General features: G+C 48.0%; 1 protein-coding gene across 1 annotated transcript; it reads right to left on the bottom strand.

Moving 5' to 3' along the window:
* Nucleotides 1–4,172: 4,172 nt before the first annotated feature.
* LOC115406480 (cytochrome c oxidase subunit 8A, mitochondrial-like) lies at nt 4,173–6,521 on the bottom strand. Its single transcript, XM_030116554.1, has 2 exons — nt 6,336–6,521; nt 4,173–4,484 (listed from the first exon to the last, which is right to left on the bottom strand). The coding sequence occupies exons 1-2, from the start codon at nt 6,450–6,452 to the stop codon at nt 4,389–4,391; spliced, it is 213 nt and encodes a 70-aa protein (XP_029972414.1). The 5' UTR covers nt 6,453–6,521; the 3' UTR covers nt 4,173–4,388.
* Between the last annotated feature and the right edge of the window lie 15,354 nt (nt 6,522–21,875).

Raw genomic sequence — 21,875 nt, 5'->3', positions numbered from 1 at the left:
TCGCTGTCAGTCAAAGTCCACAGGGGGAGAGGCGGGATTTCAGTGAAACAGAGCGTTTTCTCTTCCGGGTTTCAGAATTAGCCCCAGAAAATCTTTTAACACAAAATGACTTTTCCTTAGCGCCAAAAATAAACTATTACCATGTTAATGCCAAAGCTAGGGTTTGGATGAGCTAAAGAAGCAGGATACAGCCCCTTTAAAATCGATCCTGAGAGACACGGGGAGCCAATGCAGCGATTTTAAAACTGGTGTAATGTGGGCCCGCTTTCTAGTCCTCGTCAGGACACGAGCTGCTGAATTTTGTAAAAGTTGTAAATCTTTAATGCTCTGCTTCGGAAGACCAGCAAGCAGGCCATTGCAATAGTCAATACGACTATTTGATGACATCTCGGACTCTATGTCCAGAGAATTTCTAAACCTTTTAAACTGTTTAGATTTTAAACAGCATGTCACACAGCCAACTCACAACAGAGGACACACCCTGGACCTGGTTCTAACCCCCTGGACCTGGTTCTAACCCCCTGGACCTGGTTCTAACCCCCTGGACCTGGTTCTAACCCCCTGGACCTGGTTCTAACCCATGGTCTGTCCATCAGTGTGTCCTCTGGTGTTGACCTGGCTGTGTCTGACCACTGCTGTGTGTTTTTAACATCACCAGTTTTAACCAGCAGGGGGCCCCGGTGAGAACAGTGAGGAGACGCTACCTTACTTCTGAAGTGGCTGCAGAGTTTATAGAGATCTTACAGAGCACTCCTGCAGTGATTTTACCTGCACCCTGTGATTTTATCGTTAACGATTTTAACAGTAAACTGAAGTCCAGTCTGGACTCAGTCGCTCCACTTTTAATTAAAACAATCAAGGGCCATCCCAAACCCCCGTGGAGGAGAAATGATATAATCATCAAACTAAAAAGAAGCTGCAGGAGAGCTGAAAGAAGGTGGAGAAAATCCAAGTTGACTGTACATCACAACATTCTACGACAACAACTCAAAATTTACAATAATGCAGTTAAACAGGCTGAACTTCCCACTTCTCTCAACTTATTTCAGAAAATAAAGACAACCCCCGGTTCCTCTTCTCCACCTTCAACATTTTAACTGGCACTAATTTTAATAAAGCTTTTAGGGAGCCGACAGACGCTCTCTGTGAAGACTCTGCAGACCACCTCAGAACTAAGATCATGGACATCAGGTCCAGTCTTTTACCTCAACAGGTTTTATCAGTGAACACAGCTGAACCGTTGTCCATGTCTGAGGACACACTGGACAGTCTGGACCTGGTTGATGAAGGACTCTTGGTCCAGTTTTCTCCCAAGTAAAATCAACAACCTGCCTTTTAGATCCCATCCCCACCACTTTTTAAATCACTTTATGGATTCCTGGAGGAACAGATTTTAAATATCATGAAGTGCTCTCTTCAGACGGGCGTCTTCCCCACTGCCTGTAAAACGGCGGTGATGAAGCCCCTTCTGAAGAAGAGCAATTTAGACCCCGATGTTCTTAAAGACCAGGATCCAACTGACCGTTTTTAAGTAAAGTTTTAGAAAGACTGGTTTTTAACCAAGTCAATGACTTTTTAATGATCAATAACATTTTAGAAAGACATCAGTCTGGTTTTAGAGTGAACCACAGTACCGAGACGCCCTTTAAAGATTTTAAATGATACCAGGTGGAATTTAGATAATAAAAAACTCACAGTGTTGGTTCTACTGGACTTGAGTGCCGCCTTCGACACAGTAGACCATCACATTTTAATAGACAGATTGAGTCACCTGGTGGGCCTCTCTGGTACTGTTCTTAACTGGTTCAGTTCTTTTCTCACAGATCGATGTTTTTATGTAAGTTTGGATACTTGTTCCTCAGGAACCCATGAAATTAGGTGTGGGGTTCCCCAGGGTTCAATATTAGGTCCCATACTTTTTAATCTCTACATGCTTCCACTTGGGGACGTCATCAGGAGACATGGCATCAGTTTCCATAGTTACGCTGACGACACTCAGCTGTTCATCGCCGTGTCTCCTGGTGACTCCGGGCCAATAGAAACCCTTTTTAACTGTATTTCAGACATCAAGTCATGGATGCAGTGAATTTCCTGCAGCTCAACCAGGACAAGACTGAGGTTTTAGTTATCGGTCCTGAAGGTCAGAGAGAGAAGATTTTACTAAAATTATTAGATTTTAAACCAGAACAATCAGTTAAGAACCTGGGCGTGATTTTTGACTCTGAGCTAAATTTTATTCCACACATTAAAAACATAACTAAGATTGGATTTTATCATCTTAAGAATAAAGCCAGAGTCGCCCGTTCTCTCTCAGGCCAGCAGGAGGTGCTAATGCAGCTTTTATCTCCTGTAGATTAGATTACTGTAATGCCTTGCTCTCTGGTCTGAAACAAAAAGAACATTTCAAACCTCCAGTTACTACAAAATTCAGCCGCCGTGCTGACGAGGACCAGGGGGCGGAGCCACATTACAGCGGTTTTACAGTCGCTGCATTGGCTCCCTGTCCGCTTCAGGATCGATTTTAAAGTTCTCTTACTAGTTTTTAAATGTCTTAACGGCCTTGCGCCTTCTTATTTAGCTGATCTGTTTTTACCCTATCCACCCTCGGGGCCCTGAGGTCCTCTGGCAGTGCCTTATTGTGTGTTCCTAAAGCCAGAACCAAGACTCATGGCGAGGCGGCTTTTAGCCACTACGGCCCCCGCCTGTGGAACAGCCTGCCGGAGAACCTCAGGACCGCAGAGACCGTTGATATTTTTAAAGGGAGGTTGAAAACACACCTTTTTAATCAGGCTTTTAACTGACCTTTTATAGTCCTCTTATTCCATTCTTATTTATGTAATTTTATTCTATTTTATTATGCACTTTCAGCTTGTTTTACTTTATAATCCTATCTTTTTATCTTATTTTAATTTCGTGTCATATTTTATTATGTTTTAGCTGTTTTAACTCCAGTGTTTCCTCAGGGGGGTCCTTCACTCTGAGGGGGGTCCTTCACACCGGGAGTCGGTCCTGGTCCAACACTGGGGTCACTGTGCCCGGGTCCTCTGGTCCCGGCTGGCCTGGGGGCTCCACACTTTGGTGTGCGAGTTCCCTTGGTCTGTCGGGGTCGGGGGTCGGGCGCTGGAGCCCCAGTTTTGATTGACCCTCGACTTCCCTTGGTGTGGGGGGCCCCACTGGTGGCGTTTTCCCTAAGATGCTCGGTGCCATGCCATGTCTCCTCTGTTCTGTGCAAATTAATGGGAGAATGTGTGTGTGTGTGTGTGTGTGTGTGTGTGTGTGTGTGTGTGTGTGTGTGTGTGTGTGTGTGTGTGTGCACGTGTGTGTGTGTGTGTGCGCGTGCACGTGTGTGGTGCATACCGTTTGATGGCGCGTTTTTTATTCTTTTTGTTTTTATGACTGTTTTTAATGTTCAGCACTTTGTGTTGTTTTTACTAATATGATAAGTGCTATATAAATAAAATCTGATTTGATTTGAGTTGATTTGATAATATGATAAAAGCATGCATTAGCGTCTCCGTGTTGGCCCGAGAGAGAATAGGGCGGACTCTGGCTATGTTTCTTAAGAGATAGAAACCAACTCTGGTGATGTTCTTAATGTGTTGGATAAAATTCAGCTCAGAGTTGAAGATCACACCCAGATTTTTCACTTGCGGTGGTGGAATAATAGAAAATTCTTGTAGTTTAGGTAAAATATTCTCTCTTAGGACCTCAGGACCAGTGACTTAAACCTCAGTTTTATCCTGGTTAAGCTGGAGAAAGTTTTCTGCCATCCAGGATTTGATATCTAAAATGCAGTTGAAGAGTGCGTCTATCGGGTTTGTCATCAGGAGACAGGGACATGTACAGCTGTGTGTCATCAGCGTAACTGTGAAAGTCGACTCCGTGTCTCCTGATGACAGCGCCAAGAGGGAGCATGTCAAGGTTAAAAAGTACAGGACCTAAAATCGAACCTGGGGCACCCCACATGTGACCCTATGGACCCTTGAAGAACAGGTGTCCAGACTCACCATAAAAGTCCTGTCTGTGAGATAGGATGTAAACCATCGGTGGACAGCACCATGGCGTACCGGCATCCCGGACCCGTGTCATTATGCAGCCACTCACAACCCCACCTGACTGAGAAAAGGACTGTTCTGGAAGAAAAGCTTCAAATAAAGTCACAGGACAGACCGTCAGCTCAGAGAGTGTAACATTTATTGGTGTAAGAGGAACATTTACAACAGAATCCCAGTGGATGTTGAGGAAGCAGCAGGTGTGTGTCCGTGGTGCAGAATCCAGCAGTCACAGCTGCAGTGTGGTCCATGCTCCTCTCTGCAGGGGAACTTCCTGCTGGTCCCATCAGGACAGACACTGCAGACAGCCGGGACGAGACAGTTCAAAGGTCCACGCTAGTCTTTCTTCTTGTAGTCCTCCAAGTGGGCCAGGATCCATCCCGACGGTCCCAGGATGGCCAAGCTGAACATGCCCATTGCAACCACGGTTTCCTGAACAACAAGTAAACAACAGACAGTCAACAAGATGCAACATCTGCATGTTTCCCATCAGTGAGCTGTGAAGAGCAGCGCAGCTGTACTGCTGGAGCACTGGCTGGAACTGAAGAACACACACTGATCTGTCCTCATGATCAGCACACACTGCCCATCCAAACAACTATGACTGCAGCTCCTGAACAGCCTGTCAGCGCTGACAGACGAAGCTGGAGTGTTTCAGAAACACCTGATGCTGCGCTGCAGAGGAGGACGCTCAGTCACGACGCTTCAGTCCCTCCGGCACAGCTGGAGACACCCTGAGCCACGGCCACACTGAACTGCACTGAAACATTCTCAGTGCTGTTTACACTGCAACTCTACTGCAGACATCGTGCGTGTGAATGTCAGAGGTCAAAGTTCAGCTTTGTGGATGAGTCCTCCACCTTCACCGTGCTGCTACAGTAACCCGATAACAACCAGTGTTGGGAATAACAGCGTTAGAATAAATGGCGTTAGTAACGGCGTTATTTTTTTCAGTAACGAATAATCTAATTAGTTACTTTTCCCATCGTTGCAACGCCGTTACCGTTACTAAGAATATGAAGTGGCGCGTTACTACAATTAGATTGAATGAAGCGCGAGTGTCCACTGCTGCCGCACATCAGCTGCAGGAGAGAGCGGGGGGGGGGGGGGGGGGGGGGGGGGGGGGGGGGGTGAAGACGCGATGATGATTGGTTGGTGGGCGGGCATGCCCTGCTCACGTGTCTCACTCGCTGCACGCTCTGACCGGTAAACACAACAAGACAGAGACAATGGCGTGGAGCTCGAGCCCAGGACATAGAAAGGTAGCGTTCTGAAACTGGAAGCCTCACTGGAAGACTTTATCCACGTCTGCCACATGCATGACGCTGCTGCTGCTGCTGCTGCTGCTGCTGCTGCTGCTGCTGCTGCTGACCCGACCCCGAGGCCAAACGCAGCAGGAGGGAGACGAGCCGCTCAGTTAAAACAAGCAGCCAGCAGGAGGCCAGAGCCGAGCTGAACACTGACTGCAGGTCCTCTGGAACACAGCAGGCTGAATGTACAGTTACAGAGATTTCACTACTTAATGGCCTGAAGTTTACATTTGTGTTTTCTTAACAGGCTGCAGTTTAGTTCAAATAAATACTAAATGTTCTAAAATACTGTATAAAGTGTTTTTATTCTTCAATCAGTTGATTGAACATCTTTGATGTTATAGATGTTATAGAATGTAGTAATGTGTAGAACACGAAAAATAACGTCAGTTACTTTGCTGAGTAACTAATTACTTTTTCAATGAGGTAACTGAGTTACTAACTGAATTGCTTTTTGGGAGAAGTAATTTGTAATTCTAACTAATTACTTTTTTAAAGTAACTTGCCCAACAACACAGCAACTATGACACCTGTCCACAGTGAAACAGTCTAATAACTGAGAGATCTTCTACTGTAGGAGATAAAACAGTCTAATAACAGAGAGATCTTCTACTGTAGGAGATAAAACAGTCTAATAACTGAGAGATCTTCTACTGTAGGAGATAAAACAGTCTAATAACTGAGAGATCTTCTACTGTAGGAGATAAAACAGTCTAATAACAGAGAGATCTTCTACTGTAGGAGATAAAACAGTCTAATAACTGAGAGATCTTCTACTGTAGGAGATAAAACAGTCTAATAACTGAGAGATCTTCTACTGTAGGAGATAAAACAGTCTAATAACTGAGAGATCTTCTACTGTAGGAGATAAAACCTGACCTCCTCCTTCAAGGGCGAGTGGAGGCTGCAGCTAGCAGCGCTAGCAGCGCTAGCAGTGTTAGCATGGAGTGTCTGAACGCTAAAAGTGACGAACCAGTGGACCGATCTTCTCCTTGGCCGGCCTGGTGTACAGATGAGCCCTCTGAGAGGCGGCTTGTGTCCGCAGGACGGGGACAGCGCGGCGGACAGCTGTGCTCAGAAGTCCCGACATGTCGAAGAGTGTTTGAGTCCGATGACGCAACAGGAAGTGGCTCTTCTTCACTGGAGGAGGACTGGCAGCGGTGAGCTCTCTACTGCCACCTGTCAGAGCCAGCGTGTCCTACACTGGGAGACATCAGCGTGTCCTCTGCTATGACACTTTATAAATTCGGAGTGTCCTCCACATGATGCACAGGAAGAACCATTGACGTGTATAGTAGTAGACCCAATGACGTATAGAATTACTGGACCGCTCGCTGCTCGGCGGACAGCAGCGGCGCCATGGCAAATCGGCGCTGACTTCCGGTAGTGGCAGAAGCTGTGGGGCGCTGTGTGATCCAGTGTAAATACACTGACTTCAAGGCCTGCTTGTCATCACTGATGGGACAATATGTGTTATGTTATAGCTTTTACTGTTAGCAGACAGTAAAACCTCTGTCCTAGGCACGCTGTCATGGCGATCATAGCGCTGTTTAGCTTCACAGACAAGAAAAAACAAAGCATGTTTTTAGTTGACAGATACGGAATTTCGGTCTCAATAACTCTTAAACAAAACGTCAGTGACACGCAAAGGGCGCCTGCATCCCATCGTTGTGAGCTGGACGACATGCTACAAGCTCATTTTTATTAAAAGTATGTGTCTATCAAGCATCAGAAACAATATTATTTACATTACTACAAGCAACATTACTACAACATTACTACAAGCAGCCGGTCCTGCTGTGGGTTCAGGGACCATCTACAATTTACAAGACGCTGCAACAGTGAAGACTAACACCAAAAAATGTTTAAAAAAACTAACAAAAAAAAACAAACAAACCGTAATACTACCACTGGGATTCACTGCAGTGTCACCATAATCCACCACAACCTTCATTTGTCTCCTATCAGATTTATTGGACATGGCGTTTGTCTTCACTGTTGCAGCGTCTTGTAAGTTGTAGACAGTCCTTAACCCCGCAGCACCACGGCTGCTGATTGAAATCAGTATCGTTTCTGCCAAAACAGAAACAATGCCAAATAAGAAAGTTAGTGTTTTTCTCCAATTCAAATGATTCAGTAGGTCTTTCACAGCTGCTCAGACCCACAGACCTTGGACTGGTTGCTCTTTTCCTCCTACAAAAATGGCCATAAAAGTTTCTGGAGGAGCAATTCTTGCAGTCAGAACAGCACATTATTTATGTAATACCTTAACATACACAGAGGTTTTCAGAATAAAATGTAAAAAATAAAGTAAGTAGTGTAATAAAAAATGAAGTCAGTTTAATCAGAAGAGCTTCATTGAATACAATGGACACTCATTTCTAGAATAATTAAACTGATTGAAACAGTCAAAGGAAGACAAGAAATGGAAAAAATCAAAGCATGAAACACAGTAACTGCAACAACAAATAGAAAAGTTTATTTACAGTAAATGAAAAAAGTGCACACTGACATATGGATGCTCTCCTGAGGAGAGTCTGCTCAGCGGCAGTCCCTGAAGAACCCTCCAGTGCTGGTCTGGGTCTCCTGGCTGCTGTTCTCAATGTAGTTCAAGCATTGTGACCTGATTCCAACACAGACGTTTCCTGCACCTTGGTAAATCACTGAACACACCGTCACACACCGTGCTGGATCCCACTCTGAATCCGCTTCTTGCCACTACCGGAAGTCAGCTCCGATTCGCCGCCTCTCAGGGGGCAGTGAGCGTCTAGTACTATTATACGTCATTGGGAAGAACAGGGTAAATAATCAATAAATTAAATGTGGTATTGACGAGCGGCAACTGAGGCAAAAGACGAGGCAGCCAACTGCTCATTTTCAACCAGGGCTTTTATTTCAAAAGCACCCCGACAACTTCACAGTTCTCTCACCCTTATTGATGGCTCACAGGCCTCACGTCACTCCCCCAGCGACTCCCCCAGCGACTCCCCCAGCGACTCCCCCCACTCACAGTCCAGCACACAAAAATAAAGGATCAACACAAAATTAACTCAGAACACAAGACCACGAATGCAGAACGCAACCATTAATAAAAGGAACATCAAAACCACACACAACCCCACAAAACAGCCCCAAAAGTCACAAACGGGGAGCTCCCAGCATGCCCCGCGGCATGCAGAGCATCGCAGTGACCCCCACGGTCGCTCCATGTGTCTCCTAGGGCCCGAACCATGAAAGTATAGTGATTTCATTTTAAGAATTAAAATAGTGAAATCTGCACATTTCCAGCTCAACCTATGTTTTTAACGTGCAGTGGAAATCGAGGACTGACTGAGCCTCACCCTGATCACACAATCCTTCACCTGAATGAGAGCGAGCTGTCCCTCTGTGTCTCAATAATGCTTCTTCCTCCTTCCACAGCCCAGCTCATGTGTGTACAGCGTTCACTGACTGATCTTTAGGCTGGAATAAAAAGCAACATGCTCACATACAGACACAGAAACTATGAACTAAAGACGAGAGACAGAGCAGAGAGACGTCTGTCCTCCCCCGTCACGGTCAGTCACCTGAAGGAGCCACCAGGTGGCGGTGTTGGCCCATGATGCTTTCGTGAGTCTTCAGGCTTTTTCTTCCGAGTGAGGTGTAAGTCACCCTGGACGCCCACTAGAGGGCGTGCTCCATGCTGCTTCCTTCTTGTCCTCCTCATGCTCTGGTTCCTGCTGGTCCACCGAGGCCACCCTGGATTCATGCATTTCTCTTTTCAGTCTCCTGTTCTCCGACCCGTGAAATCCTCATCCCAGAGGATGGAGAGGAGACAGAACGGTGTGAACATACAACACATGGCAAGAGTCATGAGCAGAGCTGCAGACAGAGGCGGGGCAGGCCAACAGGCAAACCAGGCGTTTTCCTGGGGCCCCGGCTTTTAGGGGCCCCTGAGAGACCGGGTGCCCCAAGTGCTTATAAATGTACTGCACAGAAACAACAACAGTGGGCATTTATGATGCAATTATGAAACGACGAAGTTGTAAACCCCCTTGGGGGGCCCCCTATACGACCCTTCAGCGCTGTCTGTGTCAATCGGCGCGAGTCACAAGGTTTTCTTGTATGATATAATTGTTGATAAGCCAGGGCTTTCAAGGTCTTCCGTTGGTCCCTGGACCTGAATCTAATAGAAGAGATTAGAGATTCTCAAAGTTTTTAAACATTCATATCAAATGTCCCAGAAATTGTGTGCAAAAAACATTTTTTTTCGGTGTGCAGGGATGGGGTGGGGGCCTGATGAACTTTTTTAGCTTGAAGCCCCCAAAGGACCCTCGCCCCACCACTGGCTGCAGACACACTCCCTCGAACCCAGCAGCATAAAGGAAAAGGACAGGGGAGGGACAGGGCATGAAGACATGAGTGCTCCAGATCCATCAATACAAAGTCCCTGGAATGAATGGAGACCAGTCCAGTCTCAGTGCAGCAGGTGAAACTGGGAGAAGTGTCCTGAAGCCACAGCTGGGAGCGCAGTCTTCACCACTCCATTAAACCTCTACCGACATTCCTTGTCCACATACTTGTTCGATTTCTCTGCCTGCTAATTGAAAACATTCATGAACATCATTATGATGGCCATAAAGCTGGTCTGTGCTGAAACCAGGCAGTTCCCTACACAACAAGCACACACTCCTTTCCTCCAGACCTTCCTCCAACATTTCCATGTTTCTTCACATTCCATTGCTCAAGCATTTCTTCAAGTTTGCCCAGTGGAAATGTTCTTCAACTTGACCTCTTCATGACGAACATCCTCTCTGAAATCACTTCAGTTTGATTTATTAGCACAAATATGGCGAGCAGGAGGAGAGTCGAAGCTTTTCTGTTATGCGGTGCTCACTGTGGCACACAGTAATCCAGCACACTCTATGGATGAAGTACTTTTTAAAAGACAGACCACAACATGTGTTTCTCCAGGGTTTTAAATCCAGGACGATGGTTGAACAGACAGGTCTGCTGCAGGGCGGCGTTCTGTCTCCGCCTGTCTCCTCTGTACACCAACAGCACCTCCTGCAGCAGCGGGACTCTCCTGCAGTCTGTGCATGATGTTGTACAACATCTGGCTGGCCGGCAGGCCATGCAGCAAGACCAGCAGGAAGTCCAGGTCCCGGTCCAAACTCAGAGCCGAGCATCTCTGAAATGAAGGAGCTGCTCTGTGGGTCCAGAGCACCTGCTCCACCCACTCAACCTCCACGGTCAGAACGTGGAGCAGGTCCAGACTCTGAAGCAAACCAGACGGAGATGAACAGCTGACTGTCCTCACAAGAAGACACAGCAGCGTCTCCCCCTGCTCAGGAAGCTGAGGACGTTTAACGTCAGCAAAGACTCTGGTTCACTCACTGAACCCGTCCTCATCTCCACCCCTCCATCAGGACCAGCTCCTCACTGAACCCGTCCTCATCTCCACCCCTCCATCAGGACCAGGTCCTCACTGAACCCGTCCTCATCTCCACCCCTCCATCAGGACCAGCTCCTCACTGCTGCTGCCAAAACCAGACTGTCCTGGACATCCGCCAGAGCAACACCGTCAGGTGACTGGATCCCTGAGGGCCCCGCCCACCTCCACCCTCATCACCCTCCTCACACCTTCACCCTCATTACACCCTATCTATCTCTCTCTCTCTCTCAATCTATCTGTCCACCGATCTCTCCTCCTTCATGTCTTCCCCCCCCCCCCCCCCCCCCCCCCCCCCCCCCCCCACCCCCCCCCCCCCCCCCCCCTCTGTCACCAGAACAGTTCTGGTTCTTCATGGTAGATTCCGGCGTGGGTCCAGGGGGTTGTTCCTCCTCGGTGTTGGTGTCGTCCGGTGGTTCCTCGGCTGCCCCCCCCCCCCCCCCCTCGCCTGTGGTCCTGCTGCTGTTGGTGTTTGGGGAGGATTTTATTCCTTCACCCGTTTCTTTCTCTCTGATTCATTGGCCCTCGTCTTGAACTGTTCATGCTTCTCTTGTGTTTGAGTTTGGGACTCTGTGATCCTCCTGGAGAAGCTTTACTGTATGTTCCGTAGTACCGTGGCCAGAAGTACCAAAGCAGCGCGTTAGTATGTGAAGTATTTACTTCTACATGTTAGTAGAAGCTGCACAGGCGCCATGTGTTTCAGGCTCCAGCTGCAGTTCAGTCTCCATCCAACAGAAGCTGCAGTGAATGTGTAAAAGCTGTCAGCCGTTCAGAGCTGACCCGCCGCAGCAGAAACACGGCCGTGTTCCTGCATGCGTGCCGCAGGTTTCACCCCCCAGCAGCTGGGATTCCCGGGCTCAGCCCACACCTGTGGACTCCCGAGGCCTGATCTGCAGCCCGGCGAGCTGCAGGCCGACAGCAGCTGCACGGCAGCAGGAAGAGGAAGCTGTTCATCACACCGTGCATGCTCCAGGAGGAGGGCGCACATCCACAACCGTCTCTGAAAACACGTGAAGAACAAATGCCAACTGAGGAATCCTTCAGTGAAAGCCAAGTTTAAGGAGAACAGTTCACTTCCTCTCAGCGAGCTTTTCAGCTTCCTGCCGTTCAGTTTAAAGTCGAGCTGGAAAAGGGCGTCCTGAGTGTGACAGCAGCTACAAGAACGAGATTATTAGTGGAACAAAGAATTCACTGATAAAATCTGAGGTTTGGTTCACTTCTGACCTCTGTGACCTCTGGAGACCATGAGTAGAGGTGCCAGGAAAAATCCATTCATGCCAGAATCTCCATTCTTACTTATTAAGATTCTGAATCGATTCAACATTTTCAAGAATCGATATTTTTTAAAAGACGTTTTTCTCACACGTCCTGGCTCAGTCGCTGTCGTCAGGTTTGTCAGGTAACGGCTTCCATCGTGTTTGCTGAAAGCCAGAGAAAGCCACACCACCACTTCACCAAGAGACTGAAGCTACAGCCGAGGAAGCTTCGGCCAGCGCCCACAGAGCCGCCCACTCCTTCACCCTCACGGCTCACTACCTCAGCCACGCCCGGCACATCCACTCACCTGTTTTACAAACCCAAGCGATGCCTGAGAGCCACACAGCCACCGACAGGAGTCTGCTGCTCCAGACGAGGCAGATGAAGGGAAGCTATCGATCATGGATGTGGTCGTAGTTACAGACAACGCTGCAAATATGCTGGCTGCGGTGCAGCTTGATAGCCTTGCACATCTCACGTGCGCACACATCAAACCTGGCTGCTCAGCGTGCACTGAAGCTCAACCCTGCGTCACGGCTTCTCGGGAGAAAGAGACGAATCACTGCTGTTTTCACCAAAGCCCCATTACAAGCCATGCACTGCAGGAGAAACAGAAGCTTCTCCAGCTGCTATTGGACGGTTCGGCAGTCGCCATTTCTCCATCACTGGTGCAGAGAATACTTATTTAATGAGGATGTGCATTAAAGAATAAAGATATCAAATAATATAATAATGAAATATGCAAACAAATTGTATTTGATGGTGAAAGACTTGTGCATATAACAGCAGAAAGCTGAAGTGGGATGAGCCTTGGCTTGTCGACAGAAAGAGGAGGCAGCAGCTGAGGCTGTGGCTGAGACTCCAGGAACCGTGGAAGAACAAAGCCCCCTGCAGCAGAAGAGCATCTGCAATTGTTAACCTGCTTGGAAGGACATTTTCTGAGGTCCAAGCTGTCCGCTAATCTGCCAGCGCTAAAGCAGCAGAGGAGCTGAGGAGGTATGGAGGCTCCTCGCTGCCTCTGTCAGTGGAGCAGCGCTCAGGCGGCGTTTCCCCTCCAGGCTGGATTAGCCAGACGCTGCTTGTCCATACCGCCACAGGTGCTGCAGCAGAGAGAATGTTGTCCTCTGCAGGTGAGACTGACGGCTCACAGCGGCAGTCTACCCCAGACCATGCTGACAACTGCTCTTTCTGCAAAGACCTCAGAAATTCCAAAGTAACTATGAACAATAATCCTCATAAACAGTAAGCATTCGGTTCACAGCGTCGAACTTGTGGTCAACATAGTTTTTGTTATTTTATTTTTCAAAAGGCAATGGTCAGATAAAAGTCCGGGGCTTTCAGCTCCAGCTCCGGGTTTGAGGCTGAAGTTGCTCCACGTTATGCTCAAAGTTGATGCAGCTGGAGAAGCAATTAAAGCTGCGTTTCAGTGTGGTTCTCTGCTTCATGCTGAAGTCTTAAAGCTGAGATTAGCTTAGATATGTATGTTTTGAAGTTATGGGTGGCGGCTCTGTCAGAAGGTTCAGATGTCTGCTTTTGACTTGTTGAGTCACAGATTTCAGATCCATGTAAGTTTTTCCATTTGTTTTCTGTTTGCAAAGCGAGTCCTGTGCTCACTTTACTCTTCTCATGACATCGAGATGTATTTATTTATATCTCTTGATAAGTGAGTACCTTTTTGTACTCTGTTACTCTGTAAATACTTGAGATGTTCTCAAGTATTTATTTACTGCAGAGAAAGTGGGCACTTGTGTTTATTTCTGTGAAAAGGAGATGAAGAGTTAAACCATTTACTTTTAGGTATTGATAAATAACGGTTTGCATTTTCATTTTGTTGGAAGAACTCTGAGACAATCTCCTTTTCTGTCTTTCGAAGTTACTGGTCAAGTACTTAAATGTTAACCAGTGAAGGCAGGGAAACTTGAATAATACATTTCCTCTGTCAGACGATTGCCTCTGTGTGATTCCATTCAAGAATTACTCAGCACTGTAAATTCTACAATATCAGTTTCTAGTAAGAATTTGTCAGAGCTTAGCTAATCTACTCAATGCATATGAGCCCAGGATCAGTTTGAATCGTGAGTTTGTGTAAGAATCACATCCCTAACGAGTCCGTTCACACATCCAGAGAGCAGACGGATGCTCTCCAGCAAATACAAATGATGATCAGACTTCAGGAAGAAAGCAGGAGATGGACAAACAGAGGAAAGAGCGACGATCAGGGATCAGTACCCGGTGCTGCCCTTCAGTCTACAGATATCACTGTAGTTCTTAATGAGGCTGTAGCCTCTGGTCTCTGAGTAAAGCACACACTTCTACAGTATAATTCACTTGTGACAGCAGCAGAAGCTCTGGTGGGAGTGCTGTGTGTTCTGATCTGGGAGTGTGTGTGAGGATGGAACGGTTGCGGCTGGTTGGAGCCGGGGACGGGCGGGGACGGCCGGGGACGGCGCTGCAGACGAATACCGGTGACATGAGGCGGAGGAGGCCATGCTGTTCACTGCAGGCCTTGAACCTTGGCTCAGCTCGCTGAGCTGCAGCTGTCTTGGACCCGGCTCCTTGTTTGTGTACCCGTTAGCACTTGCATGCTTTGGAGTTTTATTTGCGAATCCCTGAGCGTCACAGCGATGTTTCCTGAGCCAGACCACCTGCAACAATTAAACAGCCTCTGCAGCTTGCCGGCTCAGCATGACTCTTATCAACACTGCTTTACATTATCTGGAAACTTTGTTTTGCAAGTGGTGGTGAGCAGGGGATCTGGTTTCACCCCCCGGCATGTTCAGCATGTCATTTTCCACTCTGCCTCCTCTCTGATGGACTGAAGTTATATACTGCCACAGTCAGCTGCTTGTTTTACGCTTTAATCAAACATTTTCGCCATCATCTCTCCTTCAAACAGGCTGAAATCACTGAGGATGGTCAGAAGCAAACCCCCCCCCCCAAAAAAAAAGAAAAAAAAGAAAGAAAGGAAAGCCCCTCATGAAACAGGTTTGGCGTTGTGAGCGTTGAGTTTTGAGCGACTGGATGAGCAACATGTGCAGCGACAGTCCTGCTGCTTTGACCACGTCCTGCTGGAGAAACGGTCGGGAATGTCTGGAACTGCAGGAAACACTTCACACATTTAAAGTACAATGCTGTTTTGTTTGCACAGCGGTGACAATGAATTTTATTAAAAGAAGTAGTATTATCAAAGTGGCCTGTTGCACAGCTGTAATCGTTGGTGTTACCTTTATCTCAGGCTCATGGAGTTCAGTTAAAGCTGCTCCACGTGGTTTAGAAACTGTTTTTAGCTTGATATCTTGTGTGAGATGTTCTTCTTTTCCTTTGTAAGGTTGCCACGTTGGGGGTGAGTCTGGTGTGACTGGGTCCTCCTCCACCTCGCTACTGACTGTGCTGAACAAACCGAAACACCTTCTGATTGCTTTTCATCCCCCTTTAATCCGATTCTTATCCATTAAAGAAACCATCAATTACACCTGCCTCAGTGTCAGTGCTCAGGCCTGAGTGTTGAAATACTTTACGTCTTGTTGCAGTCAGGTCCGAGCACATCGTCACCATCATCATGTCAACAGGATGAACACAGCTAGAGGAACAAGAACAATCCTCAGTTCGCTTCAGTTTGGTCTGTATACATCCAGTAACAACCAAACATTTAGGAAGAGGATTGTTGGCCGATTATCGGGGTGAGACACGTCTCCGCCTCTCTGAGTCTCCATGGCGGACTGGACGGGGGAACGATGTGGGTTCCATCCTTTCCAGGAGCAACAGATCAGGGGCCTCAAGCACCAAACAGGGTCAGAGGGATTCATGTGCCACTTCGTACGCAAACGCCGAGGAAACACAGGGCGAGGGATCAGTTCGTCTCAGACAGTTAACACCATCACAAATCAGACGTGTAGATCCAGGGGATCGGCATCACTGTTCTGCAGGTTCTCGATGCTTCTTTAGTGAGCCATTAGGCCCAACACTGTGTTCATCTGCAACACCTCATCCTCAGATATAGAGTGGAGGATATCAGAGCAGATCAGTCAGGAGGCAACGGGACATCCGGCTGGAGGGAGTTTTTAGGGACCATCAAGATTTGGGATCATGATAATTTCAAAATAATCATCTGATTTAGACTCTACCTGCTGATCTGGGTCCAGTGACCAGACCCGAACCCTCCCAGAGCACACAGGCGCTGAGCGTCAGGCGGAACGGCTCGTCTCCATCTGCTGCCTGCTGCAGAGTCTTTCCACTTCCACTTCCAGCTTCAAGCACCAGCGTGGCTGTGAGACACACCACCACCAAGCTCCGGCAGCGCTTCACTCCTCTGTCCCACCACATATTTCAGTCTTAAAACAACAGCGACTCCGGTGACGCCACACATCCACTGAGGCTCCCTTACAGAAGTTGTCCACCCTCCGTCTTGTGGTCCGCAGACTGGGCGTCACATGTCTACGGCCTCAGAAGCGAGCCGATCTTTGGGAGACATGGACTGGATTTCACTCAGAAGACGGGCAGGTTGGAAAATCAATCAGGTTGAACTGCTGAACACACAGCCCTCACAATCCTGCCACGACCACGTCCTCGACAGACGTTGGGACTTCATGGTCCTCACTGAAACCTGCACCGGCTGAAAGCTCTCCTGGATCCGGTCCTCCAGAAGCTTGTTTCGATGTTTCTCTGCTTCAGCGCACCTCAGTCTCACGTTGATGTCGTCCTCAGGTTTGAGTCGCTCATGGCAGCCAGCTGTGATACAGCTGAGAGAGACCTGAGCCCTGCAGGGTGCCGGTCCTGGACCCCCGACCCCGAGGACTGGAGCTCAAAGAGAGTCAGTCCATCCTGGGATCACAGCAGATCCAATACAACAACCAAAGCAGCGTCCTTCCGTCCACCTCCCTCCTTCCCGTCTCGTGTCCTCTGCCCCCCACCCCCTACTGTCCTGTTCCTGCGGTTCCTCGGGGGTGCCCTCCCCTCCTGCCGCCACTGCTTTGTTTTTGCAGATGCTGTAGAGGAGCTCCGTCTGTCAGTGGCGGTGCAGGGGAGATGAGGGTCTTTCATTTCTACTGTAACACTGACAATGTGTGTGTATGTATGTGCACCACACCGTGCACGTACAGTCAAAGCTCTGCAATCTGAAACGTTATTATGCAGCATAAGACGGAAGGTATTCAGCCTGAGTGATGAAGAGAAAAGGTTTAGGACCCTGCCAGTGAAACAGGGACGAATGAACCGTTTCAATCAACTCATATTTCTTGAGGTGCGATAAGGGAGGCTGCAACAGCCCAGCACCCTCTGCCCCATGTCCACGTCTCCGGGACTTCAGTGGTGAAGCCAGCTGATGGTTTCCTGCTCTGATTCATTCCTGTTCGATAAAGGAACATCATGTTACTCTTTGGTTTTTATTTTAACTTATATATTCTTATATTTTAACTTTAACTATGCATATAAATGTAGTCTACGGGTAGCTCTGATCTAATGATTACAAAATATCAATCAATCAATCAATTTATTTTTGTATAGCCCAGTATCACAGCGACAGTTGCCTCAGAGGGCTTCAAAATAGTAATTCATTAATTAAAAGAATGCGGTTCATTTATTTGGTATAGCACTTTTAATGGTTAGCTTAGAAACAAAAATAACCCCAGTTGATACGGAGTCTTTCTAATCAGAAGCACATGAAATGTTTTTCACTTGTGACACAAACACAATGCGTTTGAACACATGTCTGAGTGAAGCCCTGGGACGACAAGAATGTGTGATTTTATGAGCCTTGAAAACCACAGAGGGTTTTTGTTGATGGGAGCCAAACACTCTGGACTCATGGAGGAAGTATTTGCGGTTGGAGCTGTTTCATTAGGGCTGGATGCAGGTGTACTGCTCGGCTCTCACATTTAGAATGTGGAACAGTGTCTCCAGCTCCAGCCTCCACCACTTCAGCTTTTCAACGCTGCCAGAGAGAGCAGGTTCTTCAGCAAGCTCCTCTACATTTGACACTCTGCTGGTTGAACTGCAGAACCGTCTCAACCTCCATCAGTGGGAATCTCATGGCGCTGCCTTTGTGGATTTGGTGCATCCAGACTGGTGAGGGTCTGAGGCTGAGGCTCAGTGGAACCGCTGCACTATGAAGGGCCAGAATCAGCAGAGCAGCCAGCGACTGACCTGGCAAAGCCATGCTGACATGAGCAGCCACGGACTGCTTCACGTGTCAGGCTGGGATTTCACTGGGTGAATCCGTTCGGGGAAGGAGGGACCTGCTGTAGAACTCTTTGTGTTCACTGGACGGAAGGACACAGTGCGCCACCTAACCATGTTTGGTTTCAGCCAATCACTGCAAGGAAAAAAGAGACGTCGACAGCATGAGCGTGAAGTGAATATCAACAATCAGCCCACAGTGGAGAGAAAGTGAGATTCGTGACAAGACGTCGAGTGATTTTTGTCGTTTATGTAGCGAAAATCTGCGCATTAAAGGCGAACCGACAACACTGTGCCAAATCCAGTGGGTTAAAACGCACACACATCTTTGCCATTCAAAAATGCGCAAAACGTTCATTTTTTTAAGAGGCAAAAGAGGATTCATCCAAAACAGATTTAATCGCTGTCGGAACACCCATTGTTTTCGCTAGCCATGCTAATATTATTAGCAGTCCGTTCCTGCTTTCGTCAAAGCTTCATGTCCCGCCCTAAACGACGCCTGATTGGACAGACAGCCCGGGTCCTGGAGTCCGGACCCGTGAACTCCCCTCAGTGGTCTGAGACAGGGTGGCCTTCAGATGAACCGTTCAGAGCGAAACACTGATTAATGGTGACGAGGTGTGGCACAAGCCATCAAACTGTTGTAATTTATCTGTAAGCAAATGATTAGGTTGCTGTCAAATCCCTTTTTCAGTGTTTAGGGGATAAAACCAGTTCCAGTAGCAACTGAATTTGAACGGTTTCATTTGAGAAGGAATCTAGCGCCTTGAATGTATATCGAAATAAAATCCAAACTTTACTTAATTCATTGGAAAAGTTCAGCTCTCTAACTCATTCCCACTTTCCACTTTCAATTCTTTCCCCTCATGTTCAGTGTTTCAGTTCAGTATTTTGTGCCACACGTCCAAGAAGGAAGAGGAACGAGAACATGTATGAGAGAAGGCAGCATCAGCTGAAACCCCCCTGCCATAAGCCACGAAACCGAAATCACTTCTCACTCACAATGCCACGCCCCTCTCAGCTGATTGCCCCGAACGGGGCCAAAAGTCTGAAACTGCAAAAATGCAATCTGAAAGTGAAAGACAGTTTTGAAGGGAACGAAAAAAAATCTCTTAATTATATGTAAGCTGACAACAACTTGTCAGACACCTATTTCTATTTTAAAGGTGCATTAAGGAGTTTTTCAACTTTAAAAATACTTATTTTCCACCATAAAGATGTTCCACATTTTTAAAGGGGTACAGCGCAGTTTTAAATATGAAATGATCAATTATTCACACCCACACACGTTTTCACCTTTGCCTGATGGGCAGCAAGAGCTATTTTTGCAAGATCGCAGTCGCTCCTATTTCCCTGTGCAGGGCGCTGAAGGCTCAGCAGTATGAGTGATTCGGGTACGAATCGCTCTGAGCCTGATGTAATGCGCCTTCCGCTGGCCTGGTAATCCTTAAGTTTCAATTTGTCCGCCATCACTCCGCCAGACGCTGAGCAGCAACAACTGAGCAGCACTGAGGATGGAGCTTCCAGACAGTAAGAACAGACCGGCTTCTAGCACTGCCTCAGCTCCACACAGACCCACCAGGCAGGAGAAACTTACATTTTACTCGAGCGCTGCTAAAAGAGCGAGGAAGGAGTTCCCCTCTTCTGTGCACGTACATGGGCACAAGCCACAGACACGAGCTTTTCACTAAGCTGCAGTTACACCTAAGGCCTGCAGGGGTCGGTGTTTCGCATAAAACGAGCAAACTGCGCTGTGCTCCTTTAATGCTGTGTCCAATGTGCCCTGACATATTCATTACCAGAACCTCTAACAGGCTAAACTGTCACTTGAAAGTCACAGTGCCGGTCCGGCTCCAGAGTTTTTTTGGGGAGAATTTGAAAGGAATGACGTAATGCGCGCTCCGGCTGGCCTGATTTAGTTAGGTTTCGTTTTGTCCGCCATTCCTCCGCCAGATGCTTAGTGAGCAACAACTGAGCAGGATCTTCCAGGAAGTCAGAACAGACTGGCTTCTAGCACTGCAGCTCCACACAGACTCCACCAGGGAGAAGACACTGAAATCTTACTGGAGCGCTACTAAAAGAGCGAGGAAGGAGTTCCCCTCTTCTGTGCACGCGAGCCACAAGGACGAGTGTTTCACTAAGCTGCATTACGCCCAAGGCCTGCAGGGGGCGCTGTTTCGCATAAAACGTGCAAACTCCTTAAAGGACCTATATCATGCAAAATCCAATTTTTTTTAAGGTTTTCAGCATGCCACAAAGTTGATTTCACTTTGAAACCCCCCCCAAAATGTTATTTGCCTTCATCCACGCATGTCTGAGTAATCTCTTTCAGTCTGCTGCTCTCTACAGCAGCCCCTCCCTTCGGGTAGAAAACAGCTCGTTTGAAACTCTTCAAACCTAAGTACGTCACAAAGTTGAACTCGTCCCCCCCCCCCCCCCCCCGCAGGCCCTCGGCAATCAGCGTTGCCACTTTTTGTATCTCTGATTACGGAAATAAACTTTAACCATCATCTGAAAGCAGCAATCAAGCAAGAGCAAGAGTCTGAAGGGTCTGGAGGGTCTGAAGGGTCTGGAGGGTCTGAAGGGTCTGAAGGGTCTGGAGGGTCTGGAGGGTCTGAAGGGTCTGGAGGGTCTGGAGGGTCTGAAGGGTCTGGAGGGTCTGGAGGGTCTGAAGGGTCTGGAGGGTCTGAAGGGTCTGAAGGGTCTGAAGGGTCTGGAGGGTCTGAAGGGTCTGGAGGGTCTGGAGGGTCTGAAGGGTCTGGAGGGTCTGAAGGGTCTGAAGGGTCTGAAGGGTCTGGAGGGTCTGAAGGGTCTGGAGGGTCTGAAGGGTCTGAAGGGTCTGGAGGGTCTGGAGGGTCTGAAGGGTCTGGAGGGTCTGAAGGGTCTGAAGGGTCTGAAGGGTCTGGAGGGTCTGAAGGGTCTGGAGGGTCTGAAGGGTCTGAAGGGTCTGGAGGGTCTGAAGGGTCTGGAGGGTCTGAAGGGTCTGGAGGGTCTGGAGGGTCTGAAGGGTCTGAAGGGTCTGGAGGGTCTGAAGGGTCTGAAGGGTCTGGAGGGTCTGGAGGGTCTGAAGGGTCTGGAGGGTCTGGAGGGTCTGGAGGGTCTGAAGGGTCTGGAGGGTCTGGAGGGTCTGGAAGGTCTGGAGGGTCTGAAGGGTCTGGAGGGTCTGGAGGGTCTGAAGGGTCTGCGCTTGGTGAGTTTCTAACAGGAAAAGATGTTTTCGTGTGTCTTTGCGTGTAGAGAAGCTAGAGCTAAAGAGCTAAAGCTAGCCCTTAGAGAAGCTAACGCATGACGTATTTGTTTTAAAGCGCTGATTGGTTGAAATACACTGTCAGTCAAAGTCCACAGGGGGAGAGGCGGGACTTTCAGTGAAACAGAGCGTTTTCTATTCCGGGCAGAGCCGGCCCAAGGCATAAGCGAACTAAGCAGCTGCTTAGGGCCCCGTGACCACTAGGGGGCCCCCAAGAGCAATTAACTTAAAAAAAGAAAAAAGTAATTTATTATTTTTTTCGTGTGTGAGTGATGATGGCTCATACATCATCAAATGTACGTTAATGTATAAAAAAGAGAATATGTTAACAGACTGTCGTTTCCCACTGCCTCTCTGCTGTAAATGTCAGAGCTCCCATCAGCTGTGCAGTGCACACTGTGCAT

The sequence above is a fragment of the Salarias fasciatus genome, chromosome 19 (assembly GCF_902148845.1).
Source record: "Salarias fasciatus chromosome 19, fSalaFa1.1, whole genome shotgun sequence".
Classification (NCBI taxonomy): domain Eukaryota; kingdom Metazoa; phylum Chordata; class Actinopteri; order Blenniiformes; family Blenniidae; genus Salarias; species Salarias fasciatus.
Note: the sequence above shows the minus strand (reverse complement) of the source record. Positions and strands in the feature narration are given on the sequence as shown.